General features: G+C 39.6%; 1 protein-coding gene across 5 annotated transcripts in view; it reads left to right on the plus strand.

Moving 5' to 3' along the window:
• Positions 1–20567, plus strand: part of LOC117418091 (SH3 and PX domain-containing protein 2A-like) — a 90648-nt gene that overhangs the window by 11329 nt on the left and 58752 nt on the right. For 3 of the 5 annotated variants that reach the window (XM_034030671.3, XM_034030673.3, XM_034030672.3), the window contains exons 3-5: positions 13308–13383; positions 17475–17551; positions 18353–18444. In XM_034030671.3, the coding sequence (XP_033886562.2) occupies positions 13308–13383; positions 17475–17551; positions 18353–18444 (245 nt within the window). Of the gene's footprint in view, positions 1–13307; positions 13384–17463; positions 17552–18051; positions 18445–20567 lie in introns of those variants that run through there. The other 2 variants (XM_058985279.1, XM_058985278.1) reach the window with 2 other exon arrangements.

The following is a 20567-nucleotide window of genomic DNA, read 5'->3' on the forward strand; positions in this document are numbered from 1 at the left end:
ACTACCTTCATGGTATTGCATTTTGAAACGTTAAGTATCCTCTTGATGTATTAATTGAAACCTCACATTACAATGTCTTTCTACGATATATTGAAAAATAAAAACACAGGTAGACACCATTACAAATGAATAACTATGCAAAACTGACACACACACGTACGTAAGGTGTCTACCTTTTTGTTTGTGTAGTCTCCTTTGTTTTCTATCATTTTTTAAACAAAAAATAAATACTAAGTAGTATTAAGAAGGATCAGATTGATGACTAAGAGCCATACCGGAAACCACACAGATCATTTTTTAAATTTTAAATACTGAAACTTATAAGGCTCTGAAGTTGAAATGTTTCCTCAATTTAATAATAGAAATAATAGAAACCAGTTAGTTAGGTATATAGACTTTTAATATCCTGAGACCCTTTAAGCTTTTTAATTTGACAGAAACTCTTCCTGTCTGATCTCCCATTGAGGGGGTACGTCCTGCAGTCTAATGCATGCCTGACAGGGGTAGCTGGATTTGACTGGTAACGGAGAGCAATAGAGCTACTTATTAATGACAACCGACCCCCGGAACATTCTAGTTTTCAAACTTGATTGATTTTCTAACAAGGTTGCTTCAAACAGCACTATTTATTTTAAAGAAGACGTTATTGATTTGGGAAGTTTTACAGTGTTTAACATCCTTGAGAGTTCACTCCCCCACACTTGCATGTCTAGAGATGTTCGGTTGGTTCCTGGAAATCCCATTTTCCAGCAGTACAGGATTAATGCCGTCTCTGTACCCTTTGTTCATGCTGTGAAACTGAGGGCCTAACCCTCATGGGCACAGGAGCGAAGCCCCAGGAAGAGAGGTGCATTTGAGTGTGAAATTACAGCGCTTCTCCTGTTTCAGAGCAGGGAAGCAGGAAGTGTGTGTGTCTGTTTGTGTAAATGTGTGTTTGTGTTGAGTATAGGCCAGCTGTGTGTGCAAGTTATGTAAGTGTTTTCAATATTAACAATTTAGTTAGGGATTAGCTCATGGGATTGGCCAACTTTGCACAACACGTTCTAGTCACACTTGGAGTGCAGCACGAATGTATTTGTGTACGTGTACATTTAGACTAGCTGTAACATGATGACAGTTGGTCTCGTTATTGGAGTTGAAGACTGGGAGCCAGTTGATGCTCAAATCTCAGCTGGGCTGCAGATTTACTTTGTGATCCTCTGGTTTATTGACCTCCTTGTCCCAATAAAGCAGGACCTCCAGAAAACTGGAAAGGTGGGACTGTCTCTGACGTGCTATCCATAGTAAATATAGACTTGTATAAAGATAAACTGTTTACATACCATCACAGGCTGGCCTACCTGCCCAGGAAATGTTTCCATTCTTTATATGGAGAAGCTGCTGGTGACTGGGTGAGGTCAGCTGAGGTGGAACGGTTGACCACAGTCCTGGTTATGCTGCACAGCGTCTCTTAATTAGAGACCTGCAGGATTAAGGAATCTCAATGGAATCTGTGAGTCTCTTTCCAGTCAGGAGGGAACATTGATAGTATTTTTAAAATAGTGTGGTGGTGAGGGAGCTTAAACAGGAGCATGCTTTGGCGTGACTCTTATTTCCATGGCCTCTTATTTCCAAGCACCAACAAACTGTCACAGGTTTGTTTTTTTTGTTGTCTGGTACACCCAAGCTCCAAACAGAACAAAGTACATAAAAATAATATTGAAATATTCCCTTATGTTATGTGGTCATGTCAACCCCTCCCAGTCTTTGTCATGAGACTTCTCAATCATAATAGTGTGCTTTACAGGCAGTCTTGTTTGAGAAAAGCATCTGTACGCTTCCTGTGTTCAATGTTGGAATGTGGAAAATGGTTTGAGGATGTAGGGAAGGTTCTTATTTTTATGACAAGGGTGGGGGGCTTCTGGATAAAGTTACCATTCTGTGAAGGAATTTTTTATATTAAATGATATTCCTTTAAGTTTAGTTTTCTTTCAAAACATTCACATGCAGTTTACAAATAATGACCACTAGAATTATTATCCCTAGGGTGTCAAGGGCTCTTGAAGAACGTTGACTAGGAGCTTCTTTGGATGGCTCTGTAATTGCTGTATAATGGTACTATAACAGTTTCTATTGTAGGTATATAGACCACCTGTACTTACCAGGGATTGCCCCTTCAGGTCAGCTTAATAGGTTCACTCTCACTTACCCATTCATAATGTAGGGAAGGTCTCCGAGACAACCAATTCAGTTAAGTGTTGTTTATAAGAACAAACAGCAAATACAGATGTATAAGAAAGAATTCAAGATTCTCACCCCCATCTGGGAGTGAGATGAGCAAGACAGCACCCCAACAGGCAACCTCAGAATTAGCTCAATGCTCTCAGAACGAGCCCTTCTTTGTACTGACATCACATGTGGTTGTTTTGTGTCACTTGTTGCCAGGTAGAGTGCTTGCAACCACACAGAATAAACTCGATTTCACCCCAATAAACCACAAACAATGACAACTTAGAATTATACATTTTGTCTATAAAAATAGGAAGTTAGTCTGGAGCTAGAAGCTGTATTTTAACATGTATTTTCTGCAAATGTTAGGTTGTCAGCAAATATTACATGTTAACACATATCAAACTGTCAGCTTGTTCCATCCCTCTGAGAGCAGGTGAACGGTCACAGTATATTAACCCTATGTTGCTCCTTTATATTATGACTCCAGATCAAGGATTATTTAAACATTTCTGAAGAACAAATATGAAAAAAGGAAAATACATTACTTGGGAAACTGAGCTTAAAACTGTAGCTGGTTAAGCTTACAGACGTGCTCAAATTTGTTGGTACCCTTACAGCTCATTGAAATAATGCTTCATTCCTCCTGAAAAGTGATGAAATTAAAAGCTATTTTATCACGTATACTTGCATGCCTTTGGTATGTCATAGAATAAAGCAAAGAAGCTGTGAAAAGAGATGAATTATTGCTTATTCTACAAAGATATTCTAAAATGGCCCGGACACATTTGTTGGTACCCCTTAGAAAAGATAATAAATAATTGGATTATAGTGATATTTCAAACTAATTAGTTTCTTTAATTAGTATCACACATGTCTCCAATCTTGTAATCAGTCATTCAGCCTATTTAAATGGAGAAAAGTAGTCACTGTGCTGTTTGGTATCATTGTGTGCACCACACTGAACATGGACCAGAGAAAGCAAAGGAGAGAGTTGTCTGAGGAGATCAGAAAGAAAATAATAGACAAGCATGGTAAAGGTAAAGGCTACAAGACCATCTCCAAGCAGCTTGATGTTCCTGTGACAACAGTTGCAAATATTATTAAGAAGTTTAAGGTCCATGGAACTGTAGCCAACCTCCCTGGGCGCGGCCGCAAGAGGAAAATCGACCCCAGATTGAACAGAAGGATAGTGCGAATGGTAGAAAAAGAACCAAGGATAACTGCCAAAGAGATACAAGCTGAACTCCAACGTGAAGGTACATCAGTTTCTGATCGCATCATCCGTCGCTTTTTGAGCGAAAGTGGGCTCCATGGAAGAAGACCCAGGAGGACTCCACTTTTGACAGAAAAACATGAAAAAGCCAGACTGGAATTTGCTAAAATGCATATTGACAAGCCACAATCCTGGGAGAATGTCCTTTGGACAGATGAGTCAAAACTGGAGCTTTTTGGCAAGTCACATCAGCTCTATGTTCACAGACGAAAAAATGAAGCTTTCAAAGAAAAGAACACCATACCTACAGTGAAACATGGAGAAGGCTTGGTTATGTTTTGGGGCTGCTTTGCTGCGCCTGGCACAGGGTGCCTTGAATCTGTGCAGGGCACAATGAAATCTCAAGACTATCAAGGCATTCTGGAGTGAAACGTACTGCCCAGTGTCAGAAAGCTCTGTCTCAGTCGCAGGTCATGGGTCCTCCAACAGGATAATAACCCAAAACACACATCTAAAAGCACCCAAGAATGGATAAGAACAAAACATTGGACTATTCTGAAGTGGCCTTCTATGAGTCCTGATCTGAATCCTATCGAACATCTATGGAAAGAGCTGAAACTTGCAGTCTGGAGAAGGCACCCATCAAACCTGTTAACAGGTGCAGAAGTCTCATTGAGAGCTACAGAAAACGTTTGATTGCAGTGATTGCCTCTAAAGGTTGTGCAACAAAATATTAGATTAGCGGTCCCATCATTTTTGTCCATGCCATTTTCATTTGTTTTATTATTTACAATATTATGTTGAATAAAAAATCAAAAGCAAAGTCTGATTTCGATTAAATATGGAATAAACAATGGTGGATGCCAATTACTTTTGTCAGTTTCAAGTTATTTCAGAGAAAACTGTGCATTCTTCGTTTTTTGTGGAGGGGTACCAACAAATTTGAGCGCGTCTGTATATCCAGGAACAGGATTCAAACCTGGATGCATTTCCTTCTGAGCAACTAATTTCCATGGAGATGCTGGTATTTGGATAAACAGGAGTTGACTAGAATCTATGGAACATCAGCAGCTGGGAACCACTAATGTAGGAAAACGTTGGAGACCATGAGCCATGTATATATTATAGCATAATGGGGTACTGTGCTCCCTAACCACTACTAGTTAGTTATGCCAAACATTGCAGCCTATTAGTCAATTGTGGTGACAGCAGCATGCGTCTAGCACAAATAAAAGGACGTTTTAATACAAGCTGAACTCCACTTCAAACATTTCCTTCAGTGACTTATTTCCTTTACCTTCTTAATCACTTCACATGTTGGTCCCATTTGAGCTGGGCACAAACCATAGCCAGGCATCTCTTGAATTTTGATTATTGAATATATATAATATAAAGATGGTTTTCATCAAGAAGTAGTCCATACAGCTGGAGTCTAAAAGCCAATTTTTAACTGTTTTAAGATTAGGATGGACAAGTATTAAATGTATTGATAAAAACAAGAATCTCGGTGCTAAAATCACACAACAGTACAAAACAGTTGTGCAACAGCACATTTTTTCTACCAGAAGCCTAAGCCAAAAAGATGTAGCATATCATATTGTGCACTTTATACTCTTATATATCAGAATACTATCTTCAAATGAAACTGACAAGCCTTCCTACTAGGTGATAAAATCTGATTCAAATAAACTTTTTAAACTTGTCATTTTAGATGAGAGTGGGTGATGTCCCTGCTTGAGTAGCTCTTTATGCATCCAAATAAACCCTCCGCTTTCAACTGCTGTAAAGCACTGCACCTTTAAAACTGTACCACTGCTCACTGGGAGTATAACAGGCTATTCATATCTCACTGTTTATGCCAGTGGTGCAGGCTGGACTTGCACACCCACACTTCAAACACAATCCCTCACTTGTTTCTGAACTCAATCTCTTAGTTTTGTTCACCGTTTGGCAGACATGCTTTATACCCTAATCCTTGGCTAGGGAATGATAAAAGCTTAGTTTTATTGGAACAGTAAGTGATTGGAGTGGGTGGGTCATCTCATTTGAGTAGAATATACTGACAAAATTCCCTGTGTTTTCCCTTTCTAACCCATTGCTTAGAATTGCAGGTTTACCCACTGCCTGCACAAACAGACTAGTTTTACTATCCGCAAGACTGATTCGGTAGCTTCTATAAATAACTTGGAGGAGGCATTATTTCAAAATACAGGTATCTACAAAAACAGCTTAGAATCAAGGCTTGCACAGGAGTACTACTGACATTAAAAATGGTAGTTCAGTGGTCAAAAAAAGGAGCACTACTGCATTAATATGCCATGGTTTTCTTCACATCCCTAGCATGGATGTGTTGGTATTAAAAACAACGGCAACTCAGACGCTAACTATCTCTGATTGAGGGATTGCAGACCCCAGACTGCTCCTTCCAGCTGGGAGACAATGAAGACATGGACTTGTGAGGGGCTACTAAACTGTACTAAAGAGTAACTCATGACCTTGCTCAAATAAAAGGTGCTGGGTGGTGGAGTCTAGGAAATATGTGACTTGAAAATGCAAACATGAGGGCATGAGGAAATAAACACCTGTAAACAACCTATATGTAAAAATGCAATTTTCTTTTGATAAAAAGCTCATAGCATACTGTAGTGTACAGACAAAGTAAACATATAATACAGTTTTGACCATTTCATGTTTGTCTTAATCAAAGGCAACACGTGTCTGAAACACAGCGGTCCAGCCTCCAGTTCAAGTCTCTCTAATCACTCTGTATGACCTACACGTTGCAGTTTGGTGGTCGTTCCCTTTTGTTCCCGGTGCGGAATGTAAAGTGATTCCAGCCCAGGACCCTTGTTTTTATTGTTTGTTCCACAATCCCCAGTGAACCTCAGAGCTGTCAAGTGTTCAGATGCACAGTGCCAGCAGTAGAGAAAAAGCCTGTAAACATGGAAACGCAGCTCTGGCCTAGGCACGCGTGTGGCAGATAACCTCGCTGTGCCATCTTACCACAGTAAAGCAAGCAGCGCTCGGAGGGCTAGCCCTGCTGCTGGCCTTGTAGCTGGTGTGTGTTGTTTGAAAGCTTTCGTTTTCCAGCGATTGGAACCCTGTGATCCCATTGTGTTTCACAATAAACATTGCTTCCTTCTGGTAGCATTTGCCAGGAGGAGAGAAAAAAAAAGACAGTAACTGCAGAGTGGTTTTAAAAACTCAGCATTTGTTTCCTATCCAGTGTTTTCACAGTTATTACTTCTCGGTTTATACAGTGACATGAGCCTAAAAACCTCAGTCATGGTCATTTTCATTTTCTGATGGGGTTGACTAAACCCTATTACTGAGTACATAAATGACTTGTATTTGATTATGTGATTAAAACTGTAGACATGTATTCGGGAGAATCCCAATAAATATTGTTTGTCTGATGTTGAGAGTAGCCAGTTTGTTATGCATCACTGGGTATTAGACGGTCCCACAGATGACTAGGTCATAACAGGCTGTGTGAGTCTATCAGTAAAGCCAGAGATTGAATCATATGGCTGATCAAAGCAAGGTAGGTCATGCATGAGAGTTCAAACACAAACAGCATTGATTGCAGTGTGTTCAAGTTTGAAAGTAGATTTCCTCCAGTTTCCTTTTTAATTTAGTTCACATGTTAGCTAAACTGCTTTTTTTCTTTTGTTTGTGAAAAGTATAGCCTAAAAATAAATCAATATTATCCCAACATTCACCAATTAGTTAGTAATGGTTCACTTTTTTTATTTTTATTTTTTAGAATAATGATCAAAATCACACCAAAGTTAGTATCATAGAGTATGGCTTACCAAGTTAAAAATAAATAAATAAATAAATAAATAAATAAACTGTAAAAATGACAAATTAATAACCAGGATGTTCAATTATTTCCAAAAGGATTTATAACAGGTTTTTTTTTTTTTTTTTTTTGGTTTTCTGATTAATCATTGTTTTAATGTAGACTGCAATAAACATACTTTACTTTCATACAAGTATTGACCCATAATACATTCATACTTACAAAATAATTGAAGGGGCTCTCCCCATAACCGGCATATATGTGTGTGTGTGTGTAAATGCTCTTGCCGCCTCTCCATCTCTCCCAGTTTTTCATTTAGTGCTTTGAAGTGTTAATAAATGGCTGATGCTGAGCAAATAGAGTGTGTTTGTTTCGATAATCACTAACTCTGTTATCGGAAGGTGTATGGCCTGTAAAATATTTCCTGCTGCGCCAGCTCTCCAGCTCTGTGTGGTATTTTTGTTCCATTGATGCTGTTGTTGAGTGAAGCTGTGTTCATTTAGGGTTACAGCTCATTGCTATCCTATTCAAGAGGTGTCTGCTGATCTGTTTTCACATTCATCAACCCTTCCCTTGCTTTGAATTAGGTCAGAGCATTCAGGTTTTTTAAATTTCATTTTTAAAAAAGAGTTGCAGCACTGACTGTATCTGCACAATATATAAAAAAGAAATAGAAATCGTTGCGTGCGTCCAAACAGGGAGACTGCTATAGAACTGAATATAATGTAAACATGCAGAATAACCATGATAAACTTGTAATAGGGATAGGCCAACAGTATTCAATTCCGTTTGTGAGGTGGTCTGCTTTCTTGAATCCCTTTCCTAGCTGCTGCACAGGCAGGGAGTCTCCCGGCTGTGGGTTCCCAGTAGCCATGTGTGCAGATCCGCTAAAGTATGACATTACGGGCAGGGCTGGATACAGCAAAATGCAATTCAGCCTTACTTACAATTGGACACAAAATCGTCTTCTATTCCCCTACATCTGCGTTACATTATTGCTGGGTTTGAATTACACTGCAAAGCCTGACTAAAGCATGTGCTGTTGGTCTGTGAGTCCAATGTTTTCACAGCAAAGCATCTGCTTTGTATGGGTACCACATTCTGGTCATCTTGTATTTCTATTAACAGGGACAAGCCCTCTGAACCTCTGTGGTTCTTTTGGGGGGTGAAAACACTCTGTGCTGCTCCCAGATGGTAGGAATGTGAAGTGCATGACACTCTGGGTGTTCTAGGCCTCGCCGAAGCACCAAGGCTGTCTTTAATACAAACTCAATCTGCTATGTCTTCTTCCCTTCCAGCCAGAGAAGTGGATGTTGGTCAAAGTTAAGAAAAACCACTGTGGTGGGCTCTATAGGTGTTGAAACACCATCAAAGATGTAAGACAGACGTAAAGGTCCACTTCTGATAAATAAACCCCCAGGGTACTTGTTAAACATTCGCTCCCACAAAACTCCTATTTCACCTTTGATGTGTTTTTTTGTTTCTATGACTCCCACACTCATTTGGGTATCAGGCTCAGGACTGGGATTTGGATATCATGTCTAGTAACAGCTGTGCTGGCTTCTACAGATTCTTGGCAACTTGCCAGTCACAGCCCATCGGTGAGGTCTCAAGCATGATGTACCAAATGGACATTGTATCAAATTTATTCCAGATCCCGAAGTTTAATTAATGGTGTTTGTAGTCTTTATGAAGAGAGAGATATAAAATGTACAGTTTTGTCATGGCTTTGTTATTGGCTGAGTACATTCACAGTCAGATAGGATTTAGAGACCTTGAATGCACATATAAAAGGCACCTTCTGTACGTTTTGTATATACTACCTCTGCAGAGTGCTCTAGTATTATAGGAGAGTTAAGCCCATGCAGAACAGCAGACAAGTAAACTAATCTGGTCTACTACAGGTAAAGTATATCTACGTCCATTTCTTTTTCAGTAAACATACTCAAACTATTTAATACGTTATCCTAGGGTAGTCTTTCTGTAAAGTTAATTGGTGCTAAAAGAGGTAACGATACCTTAAATGTAACATACATGTAAACTGTGCAATATTTTACAGTGATGATAATTTGTACCTTATCTAGAGTCTTTCAGATTGGCCCGCATTGGGTATGTACATGCTTCTGTAATGGTAGGCAGAATTTCGTTTGAAAGTTAATGAAGGTGACCCTTGTAAACCACAATGCCCCTCCCATCCGCACCCACCACTAATAGGACCAAACATATGTGAAAGGCATTCTAGGGTTTTTAATAATAACCAGCACTTGAGCAGTGTGGGTTTGTGGTTTGAACACCTGCTCCGAGCGTTCTATGGAACAGCAAATGGAAAATACGGAAATATTTATGAAGAGGCTGCTAATTGTAGAAATGGGTTTCATTAGGATTATGTGTACGATGCTTGACCTACATACTTTTCACCTTGATCACATGTTCTCTGATTAAGCTCGTATATTCAAAAGGAAAAATACTAGGCAATCCATTTAAAACATTAATTCTATTGTTGTAATACCGTGGGGATGACAGTCACGCTGTCAGCACAGTACACTGTGTTTTTCTTTCACCTCTGTAAAACATATAGACATAGAGATGAGAAGTTAATGTTGACCATTAATTAGTCACCATTTTGTACACCTTTTCTTGTTAAAAACAGGTCACATTTATACCCAATCCAAGTCTCTTAATTTTTAAATGCACATGGTTCAACATTTTTTTTAATTAGTAACAATTGGCAATATGAATTAGTTTTTAGTTTGTGTCTGTGAGTGTTTGGGGGGTTGGGGGGGGGGGGGGTTAAACTTTTTACAACCTTTCAATTTATGAGTCTGTATTCTGTGCAATGTTTGTTTCTCCAGCGCAGAAAAGTCCACAGTTCCACACTGACATCCTCAAGGGGTATGAGAGTTAGTAAATGATACCCATCTCTGCCTCAAATAATGCCCGTGGATTAGCCTGCTATGCCTTCAGTTCTTAAAGCTAATTTGGTGGCTGCTGTTTCTTTGAGAGATTGCTCTGGATGTCTGGCTGGTGAGAGACAGACATGACAACATCACTGCACCTGTTACTGAGCTCAGAGAACAGTGACCCTGTAATGAGTCCACTCTCCTCTCTTATTTGCTGTACTCACCTTGTTCTCATGTTCTTCATTGGAGTTAGTGTCAGCACACTAATTCCTTAAATAGACTAGTTAATGGTCAGGGGTGGCTGACAATGTAGGATATGATTATAATAGGGTTTATGTGGAATTATCAGTAGCCAGGAAAGCGTCAGAAAGTTGGAATGTAGAGGTTACAACTGCTCATGAATGCTGTCACTTTCTAGATGTCTCAATCCTCCTCTTAATCTTCTTATGTCAAATGAAATATTATACTACCATTACTAATATAAAACACACACTTTCAACTGAAAGGATCATAGTTCTTGAACCATTACAGAGCCGAGAACCCAATTATTTTATACGATACGAATCTAACAACCTTAGTGAATTACTCCTGTCTCTCAGAAACCCTAGAAACCGCAGCGAAATGTGTTGAGATCTGTTCACAACTCCCACCTGCTCATTCGCGATGGACTCTAGCAGCGCACCTGTTGTGTGGAGTGCTGTCTGGGCTGGCCAGTGCACATTACCTTATCATTCGTGAATGAGAATGCGCCCAGCGTGCCAGGAATCTGTCTCAGCTGTAAAGGGAAGGCTGCCAGCTGGGAACTCAAAAACAAATCCCACTATCAGAGATTGTTAAACATGTATTTTCACACCAGTAATAGCGATAATAAAACATTCTCAATTACAGATTTGTATTTTCAAAATCTTATTGAGACAAGTGGAATTTCTAATTGTTCAATATTCACAGACTATGTGTGGTTTAAATGTCACTCTAGAGTTTTAGACACAATTTAATTACAACACAGTTTTATTTTATAATATTTTATTGTAAGAATGGAAAGAGGGTATGAATTATTCTGCCAACTTTATGGTCAGCAATATGCTTTGCAAAATAAATAGTTTCCATGTCCAAATTGGATGTAAGTTTATTGAATGGACCTCAGAAATCAGACTGCGTTCTTTTAATAAAAGTACACATTTTAACTTGGCTTTTTTTTTTTTATTCAGTCGTCAGCAATTGTTTTTACCCCGGTTTTCTCCCTAATTTGGAATGCCCAATTATTATTTTGTATCCTGGTTCACCGCTGCAACCCCCCAGTGACTTGGGAAACGGAGGATGAAACACACGTCCCCTGAAACCTGTTACTACCAATCTGTCATTTTTCGCACTGCAGATCCACAGCGAAGCCACCAGATATATAGTGCCGGAGGACAACACAGATCTGAATGGCTCCACTGCAGACCAGCAGGCGCCCTAGGCGCGGTGAACCGTGGATTGCCCTGCCAACCTAAGCCCTCCCTACCTGGGCTGTGCTCAGCCAATTGTGCGCCTCCCCTTAGGAACCCCCGGTCATGGTCGGCAGTGACATAGCCTGGATTCGAACCTGCGATTTCCAGGCTATAGGGTGCATCCTGCACGCCACACGGAGTGCCTTTACTGGATGCGCCACTCGGGACCCCTAACTTGGCTTTTTAAAAGGCTTTTGTGTTGAGGTTTTGGCCTTGTTGTGATCTTGGTAGGGGGTCTATAGTAGCAAGGAAGGAGTTTTGTGCACTTTTATTTTTAGCAGCAATGCTAGTAGTAAAAAAGACAGGACCTGAGATGAGGACCCCAGAAGCTCGCCTCCAGCACAAAGGAAGACGTGGAGCACTGTGATCCAGACAGGACAGGCTGCACACACTGTTTTTTCACCTGGTTCCCCAGCCTGCTGTGGTTACTGGGGCTCCCCTGCTCTCTCACTTCCAGATGTTCTGGCCACCGGTGCCTTCTTCAGCAGTTTTGAGTTCGGAGACCACATCTGGAGCAAAGTGCTGAACTTGTGTTTAAACAGAGGATGCCGCCATTCAAGTTTATTTTCTCTGGCCTGTCCAAATGATTTTTAGGATGGTTCAAGTAAAGAAAAAACTGTTTAGGTAGGAGGGGTCATTAGTTCAGTGTCGCGCAGAGTGGGTGTGATTTGTTATTTCTGATTATTAATGTTGCTCTTTATTTGAGTTTAGTTGATGGAAGGGGTGTGATATGGCACTCCCTCTTGCTCTATCCAATGCATATGTTAAAGTCCAATACTAAGAATGTATTTTTATTTGACTGTAAAAAGAAAAATGAACTGAAGCAAAAACAAAATGGAATTGGAAAAGTTCAGCTTCAAATGTCACTTTAATTTGCCTTTTTTATTAACCCCATATTGGAAACAGCAAAAAAAAAAAGTAGTTTTGGACACATAATAAATATATCTCATTAACATTTTTCTCCATTGCTTTACATAGGGAAAAATGGCATCCTCATATAAGGCATGAGATTCATTGTAATAGTTCTACCAAGTGCTGTTTTTGTTCATAGTATTTTCATTGTGTAGAGACTGTATAGCTTCGAAAGACAGCAATTATACTTCATGAGCTTCTCAATGATGTTGTCATGTGTTTTGCACAACATTGCAAAAACAAATTATGACCACCTTTCCGGTTCACTTGTGCAATCATTATAATGCAAGCATTTACAGTGGCATCTGCATTCTTATTTCAGAGTGTATCATTGGTCTCCTGGCAGCCGAGAACGGTCAACATCAGTTCATGTCTGTTTTTATACGAGCACTGAGAATATATGTTAAAAGTCCACACCACTGTTCTCTTGTTTATGGAGTAATTCTTGGTTGTCTTTTTCTCGTTTGTACTTCAGCTATCTTGAATTATGGGTTAACTGAGGGTTGTTTTATCATGACCAAACTCTTGCAAGAGTGCTGTGTTCATTTGAGAATATCTGCTGTCTGCTTCGTGCACATTTCCTTAGGGTTGTTGGGATTTGAAGTACCCCGGTCAGACTTTCTGTGATACCGAAGATACAGAGATTCAGTCAGATGCAAAGTTCAGGCTAATAAAGCCATGGGCTCATATCCAGGAAAGTCAAAAGTGTCAGTGACAATCACCCAGGATCTCTTATCTACCATCATGTGTTCAATTTGTTTTTCTCTCAACCACAGATGCAGATCCTGGATAAGTTTCCGATTGAGGGAGGTCAGAAGGACCCGAAGCAGCGCATTATTCCTTTTCTGCCAGGTGAGTTTCTTCAGTCACCTGACTCCCCTTATCAACATGAAAGAAACTCAAATAGTATTCCTCTAATATTTGAGTACGCTTTTCTTAGTCACTGTTTTACAAGCTCAGAAAAAGAGTGTGCAGCAAACATGCAGAGGGCAGGTAAATGAGCAAAGCAAATTAAAACGACAGTAATGGTTTTGAAATGTCAGAGTACTATCAAATGCCTCTGTCTGTGTAGGTTAAAGTTATCTTCATATTCTATCCAATACATTTTTAAGTACTCTCCTCTAGGTTACAAAGTAGCTGAGAGCTTCTGAAAATGGAAACCTCGGATCCATGGAAACCTCAGATCCATTTTGTCATACTTGTACTTGCTAGAACCAAAGTCATTGTATTTATCTTGCTCTTAATTGTATTATTACGTGTACTGTGATTCTTGAAATGTATTTGTTTACGACTGTAAGTCGCCATGGATAAGGGCGTCTGCTAAGAAATAAATAATAATAATAATAATAATCCATCACAAATGTTTGTCTGTACCCAGTGATTAAGAAGTGTAACACTGATGCATAATGTAACAATTAAGGGCAATTGTACCACAAACAGAGATGTTTTGACCTGAAGGGTAGGCTGCCACAGGCATCATGTGATAGCCTTCCCTTTGTAATTTGCAATTGCAGACTTTGTTTGTTTAAGCTGTTGGTCAGGCTCAGATACAGTGCCAGTGCAGTAGGGTTTGGGTTGGCCTTATCATTAGGGTGGGTTACCTTGTGTGTATAGAAGACTGTCTCCTAGCTGCACCATGATATCTGTCTTCAGCTCTGTATAATCTGTCTAAATACAGGCTTTGATTCAGAAAGGATGATTATGGATTTTAAGAAATAGTCTACCTGTGAGTCAGCACCAGAAATAAGCACCCTGGTTCTCTTGGTTGTTTGACAGTGTTTGACAGGAGCCATGTATGTATGGCCACTGAAGGTCACTGAATGTGCGATTGATTGTGAGCATGCAGGAAGCCTATCATATGCTCTGTGCACACGTACTCGCATAAATGTGTATTTCAATGCCTCTAATTATTTTTTAGACATCATTATATATAAATAAATACAACCATCACAAACTCAACGGACTCCTCAGATAATTCTATGCCGCAGTGAGAAAGTCAGATAGACAGTTCTAGGCCAAAAAAACTTTAATAGCTATGCGTTATGGACTTCAAAAACATGACTTTCTTTACTGATTCATAAATCATTCAAAAACATGACCTTCTTTACTGATTCATAAATCAGACCTCTGCTGATAGTGGGAAACTAAACCCCTCAGGAAAAACTCTAGTTACCTCCAGGGGACAGTGCTCTCAGCCTGCGGCTTCGGGTATTATAGTCCCCTGTTGCTAACTATAGTTCTTCCATCGGGGGCCATTGTTTCCCACTATATGCCTCCTCTCCAGTCCATGTTTACTATCTGTCTATCTGTCTGTCTGTATATCTATCTATCTATCTATCTATCTATCTATCTATCTATCTATCTATCTATCTATCTATATAAACACTTCTTAGATGTTGCCACAGCTGAAGTGAAGAGGGCAACTCCTGCTAAATAAAAGTATGTATCCCAAATGTGTCTCTCAATTATTATAGCACTTTGATTATTGATGTAAATTGAATCATTGCTGATGTGTTCCTATTGCAAACTCCTTGCACTGAATTGGTACCAACAGCATAATACAGACAGAGTAATAAAGTGCAATTAGAATGTTTGCTCTATAGTGATTTTAAATGTACAGAGCTGCCACACAGCATGTACTTGAATATTATACATACACTCTGCTGGTGCTTGTATGATTTTACTGCACTTTAACCGCAGCTGTTCCCTTATGACTCTCGTCATTATCCAGCATCTTAGACGCTGACTCTCTCTGGCTCTCCACTCCAGCCTAGCAGCTCTCTGTCTGCATAAACACAGATCATTCACCATCTAACATACCCTACAGCCAGAGGGCCTGTTTGTTGCTGCTTGTGAAGAGTATTCTCTGTGCTTCTGAAGGCACTCATTCAGCCCCCCGCACTCACTCCTCACATGACTCCCAAACAGTCATCAATAGACCTATTTTTAGGACACTTCATTTGCTTGCCAGTGTTTACAGCAAATATTGTGATCTGATTTTAGCCGCAACCTTTTGTATGCGGTTTTCATGGTTGTATACCCTTTCCGGACTTGGAATTCCTCAAACCACCACTGCGCAAAAAGTGAAATATGCTGGGAACAGCAAGGTACAGTAGCAGCATGCACATATAGTGCCTGCCAGTGTGCTGGTCAAGCCCTGTGACCTTTAATACAGCATTTGTTTCATTGTTCTTCTTCAATTGCCAATGGGTTTGGGTTATTGTCTGAACTCCCTTAAAGGTGAAGTAACCAAGGATTTAAAACAGAACAATCAATGTAACCAATGAAATGAATGTCTAGTGTTGGGGAAGGGAAAGCGAAAACAGAAAGGTCATCAGTGGTCAGTGCTATACTAATGATGCAACAGGTGTCCACACCACACAGCCTGCTGCATTGTGTTATTGTAGGATAAGATTTCCTTTGAGCATGAAAGCATTGGACCACATTAAAGTTTAGTTTAATATATGGCTGGTTTCACAGACCCTGATGAGCACTCATCTTGGACACCTTAGTGTTATTTTAGGTGAGATAGTCCAAGATTAGTACTAATCAGAGTCTGTGGAACCAGCAGTTCAGTTTTATGTACAGTCTCTATTTTCATCATACACTGTAAAATTCTTTGCCTTTGTTTATTCTGTATGTTTTGCGTTGTGAAATACATTTTCGATCTGTACTTGAAAGGAATAAGGGACACCACAGATTATTTTGCTTTTATAAGTACTCTTTTCAGCACTCTAGAAGTTGCTTCTCATTTGGGCTTTCTTGGACAATTATTTGATAACATAAACAAGAAGCTGGATATGTTTGAAGCCGTCCTCTAGTGAATAGTTTTATTTTCCTATTTAAATTGAGGAAAATAAATAAAAACCCTCCCATGCAGACATCTCCCCACATAGCAACTTGGTTGACAATCTCTTGTAGCTGACGTGACAAAGCGAACTACAGTAGTGACCACTGAGGGGTCCAGAGAAACCCATATACACAGCTTCCAGCAGCTCTGTGCTGTCAAGCAAGAGGCAGAGCTGCTGTTGAGGGGTCCAGAGAAACACGTGGGTTTTCTATCTGCCACCTAGTGGCAGATAGAAAAAAATACACAGTAAAATACACAGAACTGCAAGTACAATCCTACATTATCCTCCTGAGTAATTTATTTATACATAATTAATTTCTATCAGTATAAAAGCTAGTTATGCCAGTTTTAATAATTGAAGTGGTATTTTGGGAAGGAAAAGCTGCTTATCTTCAGTGGTGCCTGTATGATGTTTTGACAGCAGATCCTCTATGCATTTACCTGCTCTGTTTGCTGTACCACTGACTTCTAAAACATGGGATCATGTTTCAGTGCAATGTTTACACATTGGTTTCGTAATGGCAAAACAAATATTCTGTTATTACACTTCTTATTCAAAAGCACGGTTCAAACTTTCCACTACAGAACATGTTGTAGATAAAAGGGGAATAATTAATTTTCAGCAATAAACACTTTTAATATATTAGCAAGATTAGCACTAAGCTTACACTGGCAGATTTAACCGTGTCCTGCATGTGCTTATATGCATTTTCCATTGCCAGAATAACTTGTATGAATATGGCTTGCAGTGAGGGCAGCTAGAATATAAACATATCTAGTATACATATAAAAGCAAACATTTTCAAACCTGTTCGAAGACTGCTACCACAACTAGAAATAAGGAAAAGGACAAACCATGTTAGATAAGTTAAACTGGTGCAAATACGTATTCTTAAAAGCATGGCTGCTAATTCATTCAGCACATTCAGTACCTGACTGGTTTGCAATGTATATAATATTCATGATGACTGGGTTCTGCATATGGGTTAAACACATGTGCAGAACCTGCAGGTTTTCCCTGTGTCAATGTCTGGGGTCTTCATCCCATGCTGTGTCTGACAGGCCCCTGAGTGTCGTTTTCTTTTCCTGGCAGGTAAAATTCTGTTCCGGCGAAGCCATGTCAGAGATGTTGCCATAAAGAGGCTGAAGCCAATTGATGAATACTGTAGGGTAAGAGAGAAAATATCATTCAGTCTGTACATCCTGCCTATAGTAACATACCAACTTGAATGTGACCTTGTGACCTGGAAGTCTGTTGTCTACACTGTAGCTGCTGTCAGGCAGACAATGCATAGATTTGCATCACATGACTATTCATGTCCACTGACGTGTTTATGTTTTGTGTCATATTTTAAGCTAATGACAGGCTTAAAGTGGTTGTAGCTGACAAAATCATTCCATAAGTCTTACCTGCTAGACACTTGCATTCCCTTTATAGGTGTCAAAGTGCAGTTTTGAAAGAAACACATGTTGTAGCAAGCATGTATTTTCATTTTAAAGTATATTATCTAGTACTACACTAGGGTAGATCAATCTCTTTTTAGATGCCTTGCTTTCAGATAGTTTTGCAGAATGAAAGTGCATATTTACTTAATATAAGAGTGATGACTGAATGTGTGCTCCTGTGCTGTCTTCCACCATCTGTTTTCCTCTTGCTGTCCCCCTATCAGACTCTGTCTTCCCTTCCTTGAGGTTGCCCTTCATCGACCCCCCTTTCCTATGAAGAGGGAAGTCAAGGTCTTTTCATTGTTAATGACACTTCCGCACTCAAGATAAATATGCTTGAACAGAGAGCAGAAAAAAGGCTGATAAGTACATTTTTTTCAAGGGCTGCGTTTAATTAGCTTCTTCATTATTTGTATTCCTCTTGTCATTGTTAAAGTACAGGGGGTTGAGCAGTTCCTGCACCATGCCTGCTTGTTGTATTGCATCCTCCATTTCCTCAGTCTTTTGCTTCATCCTGTTTCACAGTCACTGGTGCGGCTCCCACCCCTCATCTCCCAGAGCGAGTACGTGCTGCGATTCTTCGAGACCCGGCCCGATGACCTCAACCCCCCAAAAGAGTGAGTTTTCTTAACATATAGGTGGCTGCCACATGCCTGCCAAATGTCCCAGGCCATATTAAACACATCACTGCTTCTAAACAAGCAATACATTTAGAAAATAACGACAGTGTATCGTGACAGCAGTACAAAATGCAGTGTAAGTGCCAACATGGTGTGGTTCAGCATCAATTAATCAGCAGTTACATGAGCATAATGTGTTTAATTTAAAGCTGAATTACAATTGAATTAACTCTAGTCCAAGTGCAGTAATAGCCTAATGGCAGTGCGGTATTCAGCAGTTGAATCGGTTGTCTGGCTGAAGAATCTCTACTATCTTTAATTACAATACATATTTTGTTTTAAACAAAATATGTATTGTAATTAAAGGGTCTGAGGCAAATATGAACTCTTATTATGACAATTAGTTTGTAATTACTGGTGTTTTATTGCTGTAATGTGTCAGTGGAAATACAGATACGTTCCTCACTGGTTATTATCTGAGGGGCTATTGGCATTTGTGTTAACTAAAGGTATGGCAATATTAAACTGAAGTGTTTTCTGAAAAATGAGAAGTTGGCTTTGAACAGAGGAAGCTGAGAACTGTTTGGATTTCAGTGAAGCTACAGCAGTGTTTAGTGCAGTGAACTGTGTCTTGATTGAAGTTGATTTCATACTCTGGGAATTATTTCTTTTTATCTCTGAAGTGCTTCAAACTAAATTATGCACTGAAAGATGCCATCTCTTAATTAGAGATGAAGCTCATTGGATGCTATCTTCACTGTTTGATATGAGAACAGGACCAAAAGGATGGGAATTTCTTGAACACTGGGATGTAAACAAACCTGTTTGTCCAAGTCTTGTATTTAGTTTGATTTCTAAATATTACAATAATATGAATATGGGTGGGAGTGCTTATCTAAAATACATCCTAAATATATGTACATAACAGTTTTGCTATGTCCTTGGAAGGGATTGTGAAGCTAGGCTTGGTGTGTTACAGGAATGTGCTGTTTTTTAGTAGCATGCATCATTTATGCTTAGGCTGTGGGACCAAGTAGAAAAAATGCCTGAGAGATTGTTAGATGAGTGGAACTGTCAAGAGAAAGGGAAAATAATGAAGTAACAAGAACAATGCATTCACAGCACTGGAGATCTAAAGAGGACACAACGCTTGTTCTCACTGGTTATTATCAGAGGGTCTATTGGCATTCAATAACTATTTGTGTTAACTAAAGGTATTATCGATGGCACGTTTGTCACCTCTGGCCATATGAGCAGCTGGATGTTCTGTACAGATGTTATCCAAACTGTAGGCAAAGGCAACAGTTGCTGCTCCAGACATGAGCCTTCTGCACTCAGGCAATGGATTGGTTATGCTTTCTCCAGGAACAATAAATCAGACCTAAAACACATAGCTTACAGTCACCCAGGTATGAAGCTGAATCAGTTCCACCAGTCCAGATGGCTGGATCAGGCAATATCAGATTCTAAAGAATCCAAAAGTTTCAGTCACTCTGACATCGTCATGATGTCAATCAACCAATAGGAACTGAGGAGGGTCACCCGTACATGTTCATTTGATCAACCAATAGGAACTAGGCTAGCCATCCCCACTCCAGATAGATTACGAATATGTTTTAGAAAATAAAAACCAGCACATCTGAACAGAACACAACGGAGCCTGATGTGTCTGAATGAATGGAAGCTGGATCCCACTTGACTTTGGGGACTGGTTTAATGGCTGGGGAGCTCTTCCCACCCTTTGCTTAGAGCAAAGATCAACATTAAGATTTGGAAATAGAACAAGACTGGGAAAACTGACCTTTCTCACACTGTAAGTATGAACTACCAAAACAAAAATGAAGGAGGATACTTGTAGTAGTTCCATGTAGATGAAATAATTTAAAAGTTAACATATGTATGATTTATCAACAAACCCTAAGACTGAAGAAGTCAGGATGTCATGTGGACTCCATAAATCTGTGAAAGGATTCACACAAGAGCATAATAGAATCCATATTGCTTTGACTCGAGTACTATACTATATCATGGCCCTGCATTTCCTTGTGTGAATCGAAAAGGTTTGGCTGAAAACAGTATTTTCCTGTGGATTGAATCAAACAGTAATGTAGTGTCTGATC

This window comes from Acipenser ruthenus, chromosome 13 (genome assembly GCF_902713425.1).
Source record: "Acipenser ruthenus chromosome 13, fAciRut3.2 maternal haplotype, whole genome shotgun sequence".
In the NCBI taxonomy this organism is placed as follows: domain Eukaryota; kingdom Metazoa; phylum Chordata; class Actinopteri; order Acipenseriformes; family Acipenseridae; genus Acipenser; species Acipenser ruthenus.